Source organism: Equus asinus, chromosome 16 (assembly GCF_041296235.1).
Source record: "Equus asinus isolate D_3611 breed Donkey chromosome 16, EquAss-T2T_v2, whole genome shotgun sequence".
Taxonomy (NCBI): Eukaryota; Metazoa; Chordata; class Mammalia; order Perissodactyla; family Equidae; genus Equus; species Equus asinus.
In genome coordinates this window covers 45143364-45157322 of record NC_091805.1, presented here as the reverse complement: position 1 = coordinate 45157322, position 13959 = coordinate 45143364, and the positions used below count along the sequence as shown (strand labels likewise).

The following is a 13959-nucleotide window of genomic DNA, read 5'->3' as shown; positions in this document are numbered from 1 at the left end:
AACTTCATGGGGATGTATTCTAGAAAAAGCTAACCAACCATTCTGGAAACAGACACTCAGAAATAAAAATAAAACCCATGTGAAAACTAAGCTGGAACAGGGCTTCTCAAGCTTTAAAATGCAAACAACCTAGGGATCTTGTTAAAATACAGACTCTGGTTGAGTAAGTCTGGAGTGGGACCCACAATCTACATTTCTATCAAGCTCCTAGGTAATGCTGATGCTGACAGACCACACTTTGAGTAGCAGGGAGCTAGAGAACCTTAGTTAAGGATGACCAATGCACCAAAAAGCCCTCAATTGATGATTTCCTCACTTACAGGCCAGATTAACAATTAAGATAGCCTGAAGGTTAGGAAAAAGATGCACACCACATTTGGGGTTCTACTTAAAGTTCTTTTGTATGTAACCTTTCTAGGACATGGGAAAATGGATTTAGTGTTGGTGCATTTTTTTCATGGACACTGAATGTAAAGACAAGAGATTACTGAATAACAGTATATTTTTCTCTGACCTGGACCCTCTTTAGAAATCTTTAGTCGGTCTCTTAATTAAGAACAACAGAGCACATCTTAAAAGCCCCATGTCAGATCATTTACTCCTGCTAGAACCACCCCTGGAAGACTGCTCTATGAACCCGCGGTTCTCACCCCACTCTATTTCCAGTGCTCTTCCATTTCAGGCTGACAGGAGGGGAATAGCTGATGAAAAGCCTGGATGGACAGGAAGACATACTCAGTAGTGCCCTTCATGGTCTAGAAAGTTTTGTTTTGTTTTACTGACTGAGTTGCTGTCAAATGCCTCATCTGCACAATATAAACGTGTACTTCTTTTCCTGGGCCATGTGGGACCAAGGACACTACCCCAAAACTGCTTTCCCACTTACGGCCCTGACCTTAACACCTCACAGATGAGAGCAAACCCCTGCCAAGCAATACTGACATTCAATATTTCAAACTTCTTAAGTAAAAGGCTTCACCAGATTATGCCCAAAATTATATTCTTAGCATTTTGAATCTCCATTATTTAAATAAATATGGAAGGAAAATTGTTAACACCCACATGAAACTTTTTTAAAGCTTTTTCTATATGGCTTGTGAATTTTTAAAAGTGTGAGCTTATTATTCCCACAAAGGCCATTTTCATTCTACACATACAGACTTCTTTGTAACTCTAATCTCTAAAAATCTCTGGCTCTAGCTTATATCAGTTTACAGTACATAATTACTCCTTTATACCATCTGGTTTGCCTCCCACCAAATGAGAGTGTTACCTATATAGCAGAAGGAAAAATCATGTACATAAAAGTGAAAACAAAACAAAATAAACAAAAAACACTGTGCCCTTTACCACTGCTCATCTGTGAGGATGAAAGTTTCTTGTCATTTATCCTCTCATGGTTGGTGGGAAAGGCAGACATCTCTCCATCTGCTGACGATACCAGGCTTTCCAGGGTCGTAGCATCTTGGGGAGGATATGTCAAATATGTCTCTTTGGGCATCTGGACCATGAGGCTGGACAGCGTCTGATCTAGAACATCCTCCTCGGCAATATAGGTGTACGGACAGTATTCTCGGGTCCTGGAGTAGATGTTGGCATTGTCGTAACAATCTGAGCAGATAACCCGGGTACCAGTGCCACCTAATCACAACATGGGAAAGAAGCCAAACATCCTTCAGTTTAGGAATCAGCTTTGCTAATCCTGTTTTCTGCAACAGCTGTCATCATTGTCATCATAGCTGGCATTTATTCAACACCCACTTTACAAACTAGGCGAAGTTTCAAGGTCTTTCTGTGAATTAACTAATTTAATCCTCACACTATCCCTATGAAGTAGGTAGTATTATCCCCACTTTACAGATAGGGTAACTAACTACAACACAGAGAAGTTAACTTGCCCGAAGATATACCGCCAGAGTAGAGAGCAGAAATTTGATCTCACTCATAGACATTGGCTCCAGGGCCCAGGCTCTTGAATACTACATGAAACCATCCCTGTCAAACCTGGATAACGTCATGCTCAAATCAAGGGAGCCAAGATAAGGCTGGCACTCTGCTACAAGACACATGTTTGGCTTAAGTACACTAAAGCAGAGAACAAGGAGTTATGATGACTTCACTTCACAAAAGCCCATTTTACCTTTGAGAGTCAAGAGGTTAAGCAACATCAATTACTAAAAGTACCCCTAGAGAAAGCCTCTGGCAGTCAAGCGTCCTGTCTGACAAATGTGTGTTTGGCAGAAGTAAAGGTTTAATAATGAGCTCCTTGGACTGCTCTGTACTTTGAAAACTGAATGATGAAAGAGAGGAAAAAGTGTGAGAAGTAGAGTGAGCGACATTCATAATCAAGCAAAAGAATGTTAGAACTGGAAGAGACCTAGAAGTAATTTAGTTTAACCCAGAAAGCAGTGTTATTTCCAACAAATTTCTAAGAGTAGAGTCTTTTGAGTATTCTTTTAAGAGTTAGAAATACCCTCTTTTCCATGGAAAGGCAAAATAAAATCCAATTTATCAATTAAGTAGAGAAGTTCTGTTGATAGCCCCAAAAAAATTTCTGTAGAGATTCCTTTGTATGGTACTTGATGTACTACACAGATTTTTTTGAAAGGATCTGTGAGAATCTTGAGAGGAGTCCTTCATAAAATATTGTTTATTTTAAAAATGAGGAAATTAAAGCTCAGATCTTAAGTAACTTGTTCATGATCACATAGCTGGAAAGAGGAACTAGGAATCAAATCCAGTTCTTCTGTCCCTTAATTCACCTCCCTGTGGAAAGAATGGAGTGGGGAAGAGAAGCAGTGTTGAGAAGTAGAGTTCATCTAATTAGGGCACATTTTATCTCTCTCTGATGTTCTCCAATATATGCTGAGAATCATGATTGCCCTTTAAGCTTGAGTGAATATCTACCTGTCAGCAAGAGCAACAAACCTCCCCTGGATATGGCCTGAAGGGTGCTCATGACTGAAAAGGATAAAAGACACCTGAAAAGAGTTTCTAAAGCATCTCCTTCCTATGATATTTTCATTTGAGAGCCTCTGCTACATACTCCAATCCCTTGTTTAAGGATGTGTTTCCCCTTTCTGTCACACGATTTTCATCTCTGTGAAGACTATGGCCAATTTTCACCCTATTTTGCTTGGGGCCAAATGTTCTCACCGAGTATCTTACTTTAAAATATTGCTTCAGGTTAACAGGGAAAACTATACACTGAAAAATAAACTCAATAGGGTAGGCTGAAATTGTGAACATATAGAAGAGTCATTACCATCAACGCCTTTGTGTAAATATCCGTTGGCAGGAGGCATAAGTTGCTGATGACTGCCTGCCTCAGAGTTGCTGTAGCCTTCCTGCGGCTCAGACAGTGTTCCTTGGGATGACAAGTAGCTGGGAATGTCTGCAGGCAGATTAAGCTCCTCTGTAAAAGAGACATCTGTAACTCTCGAATAAAGTTAGGTAATTTAAGTCAACACTCAGAAGACTATTTTGCAAATGTGTTCCACTGTGATACTTTTGGCCAGGAAAATGTTATGTACCCAGGTACTCAATGGCTCTCAGAACTTTCTCCTAAAACTATTTCTCACTAGAATTCTTCTCAAAGCTTCATTTAAAAAATATTACCAAAAGAAACAAAACCTAAAGTCTGAAATCTTATCCACAGACACACTTTCACAATCTGTCTGGCTGGACGTCTTCTCTTGCAGGATTTCAGGGTGAGGGGCATGAAAGACTGATCTCACTCACTAGGGCTCCACTCTTGCCTATAAGGAAATTACAACGGAAATTAGCCATAAACATTAATGAAAACAGATGCACCGGTATTGTGCTTATAAGAGCAAAGTTTTGGGGGAAAGGTCTACAAATTCTTCAAATTATTTATCAAAGAGATTCCATTTTATCAAGGGAGTACGACATTTTTACAGAAAAACTCTTCTTTCTACCACACATAAGGTAAAATATCAAAGTTCCTTAGTTTTTCCTATTTTACAATAAATCCTATACTACATCCCTGACTCAAGTACAAGCCACAGGTGTTAAATGGGTACCACTCACCTGTGTTTGTGATACTATAGTCTTCATTTTTCCTTCTCATGTGGTAAATAACAATGACCCAGATCAAAGAGGTGCCCACAACACAGCAGACTACAACAATGATGACAATGCCAACTGTGGTCCAGCCATCATCTTCATGCCCAATGCTACTTTGGGAAGAGTCACAATTAGGGGATGAAATGACATTTAGGTAAATGTGACCACGTTCTGTCCCAAGGGTGTTAGACATAATACAAGTATATTTCCCAGCATCTTCTAGCCCAGCATCTACAATGATGAGAAGCTGATTGGCTGCAGCAAAGAAGTGCCGTTCTGTCACCAGCAGTGGTCCATCATCTTTGGTCCAATTGAGGCGAGGGGCAGGACTCCCTCCAGCTATGCACTGTAATACTGCAGTTTCACCTCGGGTTACTGTCTTGTCCTCCAGAGGTCTAATAAATGAGGGTGTCTCTAACAGAAAGATATATTAAAAAAAAATCACATTTAGCAATTTTATTCCTTAAGTCCTAATGAATTAGACTAATGAGGTTATGATGGAATAAGCACTTTCATATACTCATGGGAAGATTAGAAGTTAATGTTTCAGAAAAGCAAAAGCCTCAAAAAATCTAAATCTTATCTCAGTAATTCCACCTTGGGCAAGCTATCCTAAGCAAGGAATTCAAAGATTTATACACAAAGATGGTTATTATGAAATTAGTTGTAATTTCAAAAAAGAAAAGGAAAAAATCTAGCAGGAAAATGATTAAGTAAATTATAATACAGTCACATGACATTTTATGAAGACTTAACAACAGGATAACCCTTGTGATACAATATTAAGTGGAAAAAAGTAGGTATACATAATTACATAAAAATGAGTATAAAAAAAAGTAGGGAACCAAGACCAGCCCAGTGGTGCAGTGGTTAAGTTCACACGTTCCGCTTCAGTAGCCTAGGTTTCGCCGGTTCAGATCCCAGGTGCAGACCTATGTACCACTTATCAAACTATGCTGTGGCAGGTAACCTACACATAAAATAGAGGAAGATGGGCACAGATGTTAGCTCAGGGCCAATCTTTCTCAGCAAAAAAGAAGAGGATTGGCAGCAGCTGTTAGCTCAGGGCTAATCTTCCTCAAAAAAAAAAGGGAGGGCAGGGAATACGCCAAGACTCATATGTTTGAGGGACTTCCTCTCCTTTTTTCTAATTTTCTGCGTATCCTAAATTCATAGAATGACCTTATTTTTCTGATTATACAAGTAAATAACACAAATCAACAAATTTTTTTAAAACCATAACCTCTAGGGGAATAGAGAACTAGAAAACAGAATTTGCCTTGGATTTGAGTTCCATGAAGAAAAGTATTCTCATAAGAAAAATACAGGCCTATCAGGGGAAATCTTTAGAGAAAAAACATTTTACCAGAGCAGAGAATTAAGAGGAGCACACCAGAAGAAAAACAGGAAATCTAATCAGAAGACAGGTCATTTTTTTGTACTAAACTTTTTTTTAAATGTACTAGGAGGGAAAACAGTTAAATTGTTTCAAGTTTCTCTGTGAAACTGTATGTGAAGTAGTATAAAACAGCTGCAAACTCACTTCTGAATAGCAGATAAAACAAATATATGAAGCAGAAACCTTACAAAGGGAGAGATATCAGGATAAAGTGATAAAGGAATTTGAATTTTCAATTCATGCAATAAAGAACTCTAATTCTGCCCTCAGCATTTCCCCAGGTTTCAGTTATCTGATCCACTAATATCCTAGGCTGATATAACCCCAAATAAATTGGCAAAATAAGGTGACAAAGATATAAGAATCACAACTGAAATCTCAAACTTAGACTTTTCTTGCCATTCAGATCAAGAGTAAATCCCTAATAAAAAGGCTCCTATGAAAGCAGGGACCCACAGAGCAGTAAACGTACCTAACACTGTTAGGGAGGCATTTGCTGAGAGGCCTCCTGCTATATTTTGTGCCATGCAGCTATAGATTCCCATGTCTTCTATTTTCACATTTGCAATGAAGAAGACATCATCTTCAGGCATGACATGCATGCGTCTTTCTCGAGCTGCAGGGAAGTCAGTACCACCATCCTTCTGCCAGGAAATCTGAGGTGCAGGGTGCCCCTCTGCAGCACATTCTAATCTGGCCATGGCACCAGTGCGAATAGTTAGATCCATTGGCGTTTTCAGAAAAGATGGCATTTCTGTTCCAAAAAAGATGACCAAGAAGTGGTGGGTGGGGAAAAAAGAAAAAACATATATAAATACACACACACACACACACACACACACACACACACACACACACACACACAGGAGAATCTGCTAGGCAAAATACCAACTGTTTTAATGCTCCATTTCTTTGAGAAGACGTTCTCGGGACTGATAGTAAATACAACTTCAGAGGCCATCTTTTCTCTCAGAACCTCAGAGCATTTGGAGTACAGCGCTGACTAACTCTTCTAGAATGGCATCACACACCTACCCGATCTCCCTGATGGGAAAAGGGAAAGCAGAAACCCACAAACCTTTCTGAATTCCATATTTTAGGAGCTGTTATTTACTATGACTCCCTCACTTAAGAGACTAAACAGTGCTTCCCAAACTAACATCTACAAAACTGTCAAGGCAACTGCATGATAAAAAAAAAAAATGTATGCCTTCAAAAACCTCATAAAACAACAAGGAAACAAGATATAAGTACATCTTTTGGTTGCACAAAGCCTAAAATGGTATAGTTATTCAATCTGATAGGTGATAGATAAATCAAGCTATTTTGAAGAAGTTTTTTTACAGCCACAGTAAAGAAGAGCATCAATTTCAAAAATGATGCTGTGTGACTACATGTAGATGATGATAATGATCACTGGACCCAGAAATGTCCTAAAAACTTCCAGTTATTAGAAGGTCCTATGACCAGTGTTCAGGAATAAATTTCATAGTTTTCGAAAGCAGCTTATCTCCTGGGGCCACGGAATTCACTTTTACCCCTTGACCAAAGACCAATTAGGGACAGTAAGTGGGCTAATTGGCAATCCAGTCTATACATTATCACAACCCTAAACACAAAAACAGTTAAGATCCTCCCTCAAACATCAAATTTGGCCTAATTTTCTTGGCCAAGTGGTTCAAAAATTGAACGTGATAAATCCTTCTAACTACAAAATCATCAGGGAGCATAACTCCTTACCATTCACAGTCAGTTTGGCTTTATGAGAATAATTAGAACCGAAGTGATTAGTAACAATGCACTGGTATTTTCCTTCATCTGTGAAATTCACATTGAAAAGATGTAAGACACTAGTATACTCCAGAGCTTCTCCAGCTTGCTGCTGATAACGAACAAAATTCTCAATATCGGCATCATACAAGATTTCACTGTCTTTGCGCCACACAGTGGACATGGGTGAATCACTGCTGCTCACTGCAGTGCACGTCAGAGTCACATTCATGCCTCTTAGAGCCACTGTAGTTTCAGGATGTGTTCTTATCTGTGGCTTCAGAAAATCATCTAAGCGGAAAAAATGGGGCAGGAACAGAGTCAGTTATTTATATTTGCTACTACAGATTCAATTTTTTAAAAATCATGTAACATTGTGTTGCCTATTATGACTGAAAGAGACTATAGAGCTAGAATCTAATTCCCTTGTTTAAAGATGAGGAAATGAGGCCGAGAAGGGTCAAATGACTTGCTCAAAGACATCTAAGTCAGCAGGTGAGCCTGGACTGGAACCCAGGTTGTCTGCCTTCAGGGTTTAGCACTCTTTCCACTATCCCTTACTGTCACTTGTGCTTAGAATGCACTTCTGAAGCAGTACCAGTTACTTGGAAGAAAGAAAAACCTCTATCAGAATGAAGACAGGTTCTAATCCTATTACCCCGTGTGTGTGTTTATATACGTTACATATATATACATGTATATAATACCGGTTATCCTTTCCATGCCAACATAGAAAATGGGGATTATGAACTTATATTTTACAGGGAATATCTATTAATAAAACATATTATTTGAAAGTACTTTCTATGTGCATAATTTGACCTAAAATAGTGAAAAATTCCAAACATGTCAAACATCTAACTAAAGATTGGCTTAGGACTGGCTAACAGATTTATAAATAATATATTATTAGACTGATTCACAGAAGCAGGTGTATGAATTCCTTACCTGTATCTTCACTGGATAACATTTCACTGTGCCATAAAAGTGATAAGTGAAAAAAGGATAAAATATACACTATGTTTACATTTAAAACTAAGTAAAGTCAGAAGAGAATTCGTGGCAATATAAGCAAAATTTAAGTGTTGTTAGATTCTTTGTTTTCTTCTTTAAAATGTGTAAAAACAACATAAATATGTTGTGGGCCTGAACTTCCAAGTGTCCCAAGCATCTTTAAGTGAAGGACATTGTGGAAACAGACCTGGCAATATACAGCTATCTAAATGATCAGACATACTAGTGATATGCAACACAGACCCACTGTTCTAAAAGTTCCACCATGTAAAGCTAAGAATGAGTTATTCTACTTTAAAGGAAATTTAAATGTAAAGAAAAAATTTTCAAGTTGAGAGAGAACAATAGATATATGCTTGAAATTATAAGTAAATGCTCGAATCAAGATAACTTGTCTATGACTGTCCCCCTTACCCTCCAAAAGACTCCAAACCCCTACCACTTAAAACAGAAACCATACAAAACTGGTACATTCATACACTGCTGGTGACAACATAAACTAGTGCTATCTTTTTAGAAAATACCTGGTAGCACTTTTCAAGATCTACTAAAAAAATTGAAATTATACTTTTGAATGAATTCATGTAAAAAAAAATCATACTTTTTGATTCAGGAATCTTACTATTGGATATTTATTCTAAGATTAACAATCCTCCTAAAAGGGAAAGGCCTAGATTCATAAAGATGCTACTATACTGACTTTAAAAATGATCACTTAAGAACACGGAGGAAAAAAACCGCTTATGACATTATTAAGTTAAAGAACATGAAATTTAACCTACAACTACAAAAATATAAAAATGCTGGAGAAGAACAGAGAGAAACAGAAATAGATATGCTGGTGGGAAAGCATTCTGCTTTAATTTTTTTTTTAATTCTGTTATTACGATAGTGTTATTATAATGTACAGAATTTCAAAACAAAAATACAAACCACAGACAAAATCTTTCAGATCCACATTCAGGATGCTTTGCCCTGCTAGCCATTCAGGGTGTGCACAGCTTACATTCACAGAATGTTGAAAGTTATTATCAACCAGCCACTGAAGCAACCACTTCAAATGGCAGTCACAGAGCAAAGTGCTTGTGTTCAGAATCCTGCAGAAAGAAAAAAGAAAGACCCCTTCACTTTTCATTCTAAGTTTCTTCAGCATTAAAATCTTACTACATACCTATGCATTTCTCTCGCCAAAAAATGTTTAACTTGAATCTAACCATGAGAAAACAAATTCAGACTATCAGCCTCAATTCCTCAAATATGTCAGTGTCTTTCACACTAAAAAACGAGTGAGGGTGACAAGGGCAAGCGCCCCATTTTAGATTAAAGGAGACTCAAGAGCCATTACAACCAAATACAAGTGCGACTCTTGATGGGAAAAAAATATCTACAAAGGACATTTTTTGACATTGGGGAAATTTGACTATGGACTGGATAATTAGATAATATTATTTGATCAATGTTCATTTCCTTGGGTGTGATGACAGTGCTGTGGTTATGTACGAATATGTACTTATTCTTAGGAAATACATGTTGAGATATTTAGGAGGGAAGTGTCATGATGTCTGCAACTTTCAAAACGCAAAGCAAAATAATAGTGTGTGTGTATATATGCGTGTGTGTGTGTGTTTGGAGAGGCAGGGAGGGAGAGAAAGAGGAAGGAAAGAAAGCAAGGAAGGAGGGAGGGAGGGAGAAAAATAATTTTTCAAAAAGCTAACAATTGCTGAATTTAGGTAAAGAGTAAACGGATGTTCATTGCTCATTCCTTTAAATTTTTGAGGTTTAAAATTTTTCCCAGAAAAGTTTGGGTAAAAGCTTACTAAATATAATGGAGCATAGACACATCTTTGTTGTGGCGAGGACATAATTATTTTCAAATTATTTCACCAAGAATGAAAACGCTTCAGCCATGTGGTAATGTGAACTGCAACTTAAACTTAGAACCACTGAAAAATTATTTGTGCTCTACAATAGGCTTATAAAATATATCTGAAAAATCAGTGTTTTCTTTTAACGACCCCTTAAATGAACCGTATGCTTCTGGAAACATTTGGGTCACATCATCACACTTTAAGCACAACAAGCATGGATAATAATCTAATTAGTGGCAGAAAAGACAAGTTACGTACAGTTCTTTCAAGTGAGTCTGAGAAAAAGCATTTTCTTGGATAGATATTATAGCATTGTTGTTCAAATCTCTGAAATGAAGAGAAATGAAACATTAACAGTCACCATTTCTATAATTAAGTTATATTAACACTTTAAATGGTCATGAAAACCTCTACTAACAGCAAAGATTATTTATATACCGAGCAAAATGTATGCAAAATACTTACAGATGCTCCAGGGATTCAAGACCAATGAATGCTTTCTTTGTAATTGACTTAATCTGATTTCCTTGTAAGATTCTGAAATACAAACAGATCTTTCTAATAAAGCTCTTCACTAAACAAAATTACATTCATTAAATTAAACATTTACCTACAAAAGGTGAAAATAAGCTTAACATGCATTTGTAAGAAATTTGCAAACCTTTATTATTAACCAATGCAAAGCACAGAATGAAGGCTTCTATTAAGATGCTGGAGCTCAGTGAAGTACCTGTAAACAACCATCCTGACCACTGATACACTTGGTAGTTTTCATGTGACAAACTGGATTTTATTTCCAGTTTTTCCCTTCTTAGCAAAAGATCATCAGGTCAAAGAAATTCAGACAAGTGTGAAGGCTTGCAGAAATTCTCTTAGGAGAAGATCTAAGATCTTACTTGAGAGAATACTCTCTTGCTAGATAAATTACCCATAAATCTCATATGATTAAACAGATTACTAGTTCAACTGCGGTTTCTCAGCGCACCTCTTTCACTTGAATAGAAATTCTCGTTCCACAAATAATTTCTCTATAAGTGCCCATAGGAATGTTCTTTCAACAGAAAGTGCCCCCAACAAAAAACAAAAGTAAAACACCGCAAAAAACAAACAAATAATGACAACAAAGCTTCTCCCTTTAGTGGATGAGCCAGAAGGCTCAGACTTGTTAGCCATAGCAAGTGGACATAATCCAATCACACTTATAATTGGTTCCTGAAAATACACATTTGTAGACATACATAAATATTATAAATACATACAATTTAGTGAGACTTGTGAGTCCAGCAAAGACTTCACTAGCATCTTCTATGGCCCATGAAATTTCATTGTTTCTTAAGTTTCTACAAAAATGTCAGGGAAAGACAGCTTATGTTAGTCAACATGACCATTATACCATGGGTATCAACCTGGCACAGCAATGTCAAGATGCACATGCTAATTTTGATTCTTATTTTATCAGTTATTTATGATGAAGACAACTCTCCTTTTCAAAGAATATCTGCAATAAGCATGTAAGAACTGATTCTCACGAGCTAAGATTTAAGCTGGCCTTGGTAACTAAATCAAGCAATCTGTTAAGAGTATTAATCTTCCTATCTAATAGCCCCTAATTGTGTTAGCATATTAAAAATTATAGTCAGTGTCCTGAAAAAGCAAGATGATTTCAAGATGCAGGGGATATGGCTTACAAATATGATTTCAGCCTAATGGGATTTCTAGGTGACCCAAGCCTTCCCCTGGGCTCTTAAATCTAAGATGGCTGACAAAGAGTAATGTCAATACAGAGCTTCACAGCTTGACAGCAATTAAACACGCCCCCTGGGAAGCAAAAATAATATATCTATGTGCTAGAGTGATCATTCTGGTTTCTTTAAAAGGAAAAGTATGGATCTTTTAAAATCCACTGTTCCATTCTCAGAGGAAACGCAACTGCACCATACCACGTTGTGAGGTTAAGAAATACCAGTTGGGGGTGGGGGAGGGTAAAAGGGCACAATTGTACAGTGATAAATGGCAACCAGACTTTTGGTAATGAACACGATGCAGTCTACACAGAAGTCTAAATATAATGATGCACACCTGAAATTTATTATAAACCAATGTTGCCTCAATAAAAAAATTTTAAAAAATTGTTTTAAACATATTCATTTAAATAAGGTAGTATTATGTCCTAATATTGCTGATGTTAAAATTTTATAGCCAAGTTTCCATCATTTTGTAGATATCTTTTAGTATGTAATTATTTTAAATATAGCCTATTATTAAAAAAGAAAAGAAATTACAGTAAGGAGATAGGAGATCACTCTTCCTATTTAGCTGTATCTTTACTTGAAGTAAAAACCTAATAAAACTCATTTTATTTTGCTAAGGTATTAACACTGAAACAACTGATGGCTCAATTCTTGAGCACTTCCCCCTCTCCTCCACAGCACAACATAAACAGAACTCAGCTCACCAAAGTGAGTAAGAAGTATTATCCACTCTGGCAAGAGCATTGGGCTAAAGCCAAAATTTCTCAGATCTTATCCTAATTCTGCCTTAACTATCTCTGTGGCATTAGATAATCATTTACTACTGCAATTACTTTCCTAAACTTCAATATTAAAAGTAACAATCAGTGGTGAACTGAAAGAACCTGTTTGCCATCCCTTGACTTGCCAAAAGGCTGCAGGTGCATCTGATGTAAGTTAATGAGTTGGCACTGATCTAGTTTCACCTCTGATAATGTAAAGGGGGGGAAGGAACTCTGAATTTATAAGGCAAAATCTAAAGGAAGACTACCTCATTAAGTTAAAAAAAGACCAAATGCACATTTGTGCATGTATATACATCTTCACAAAATTATCATGCTTTCTTCCTCATTGATGGTTAGGTCGCAAAGTTGGGAGCTGGGCTCTTTTCTGAGACCATTTTATCAATTCTGAACTCAATGGCCAGAAAGTCCCTTCTTCAGGAAATTTAACAATCCACAAATTCTACTAATTACTCTTTTTCTCTTATTCTGCTCTATGTTTGAGATTATTTCATTAAAATACCTCATCATACAATTATATTCTATGATCAGGGTAAAATATTAAACTTACAGAACCATGGAATTTTAGGACTGAAATTGCCTTTAGCAATCATCTAATCCTCTTCACTGGACAAAGAGACAAAGAAAATGACACCCAGGAAAAGCTAAGTGGTTTTGTTCATGTCAGTATGGTAAAAAGCACATGAGCTTCAGTATCAAACAAAACAGGGTTCTAATCTTGGCCCAAACATTTACAAGCTATGTGACTTTAAACAAATCATTTCAATTTCTCTGAACCTCATCCTCCTGATACAGAAAAAAGCAACAATATCCTAGTATTCTGAAAGCAGCTGGCACATATCAGATCATTAATAAATGTTAATTTTTTCTGTCCAAAGTTATGGAGCAAATTAGTAACAGTGAACAGGTCTCCTGCCAGAGCTGCTCCCTGTACACATCCTGCATCCTTTTGAACGAGAAGTAGTAGTGCTGGTACACCACTGGTAGTTCAAGGTTAGAGGAACAAGAAAATGTGCATTCCTAACACTAGCAACTATATTTTATTGCACTGTAACTGGCACAATAAGAGATGCTTTATTGTTTGGTTATTAACTCAGAATTAAAGTAGAAGCTGAACTGGCTAGAGCTAAGTATGATTTATGTATGGGGATAGAGACAAATAAAGCTATCTTGTCCTGAGACACAACATAGAAGAACCACAAAATATTAAAATACATAAATTTGCAGATTGATTAGTTGTTTTAATTTATTTGCTTTATTGCTTTAAAAAAATTAGCAAAAAAAAGGAC

The 13959-nt window shown here is 36.9% G+C and overlaps 1 protein-coding gene across 5 annotated transcripts in view; it reads right to left on the bottom strand.

Annotated features, from left to right (window-relative positions):
* LRIG2 (leucine rich repeats and immunoglobulin like domains 2) overlaps window positions 1-13959 on the bottom strand; it is a 59951-nt gene that overhangs the window by 5996 nt on the left and 39996 nt on the right. For 3 of the 5 annotated variants that reach the window (XM_014837192.3, XM_014837194.3, XM_014837195.3), the window contains 9 exons: window positions 11397-11477; window positions 10603-10674; window positions 10396-10464; window positions 9203-9366; window positions 7226-7546; window positions 5958-6239; window positions 4051-4500; window positions 3266-3415; window positions 1351-1641 (listed from right to left, as the gene is read on the bottom strand). In XM_014837192.3, the coding sequence (XP_014692678.1) occupies window positions 1351-1641; window positions 3266-3415; window positions 4051-4500; window positions 5958-6239; window positions 7226-7546; window positions 9203-9366; window positions 10396-10464; window positions 10603-10674; window positions 11397-11477 (1880 nt within the window). The remainder of the gene's footprint in view (window positions 1-1350; window positions 1642-3265; window positions 3416-4050; window positions 4501-5957; window positions 6240-7225; window positions 7547-9202; window positions 9367-10395; window positions 10465-10602; window positions 10675-11396; window positions 11478-13959) is intronic. The other 2 variants (XM_014837193.3, XM_070487058.1) reach the window with 1 other exon arrangement.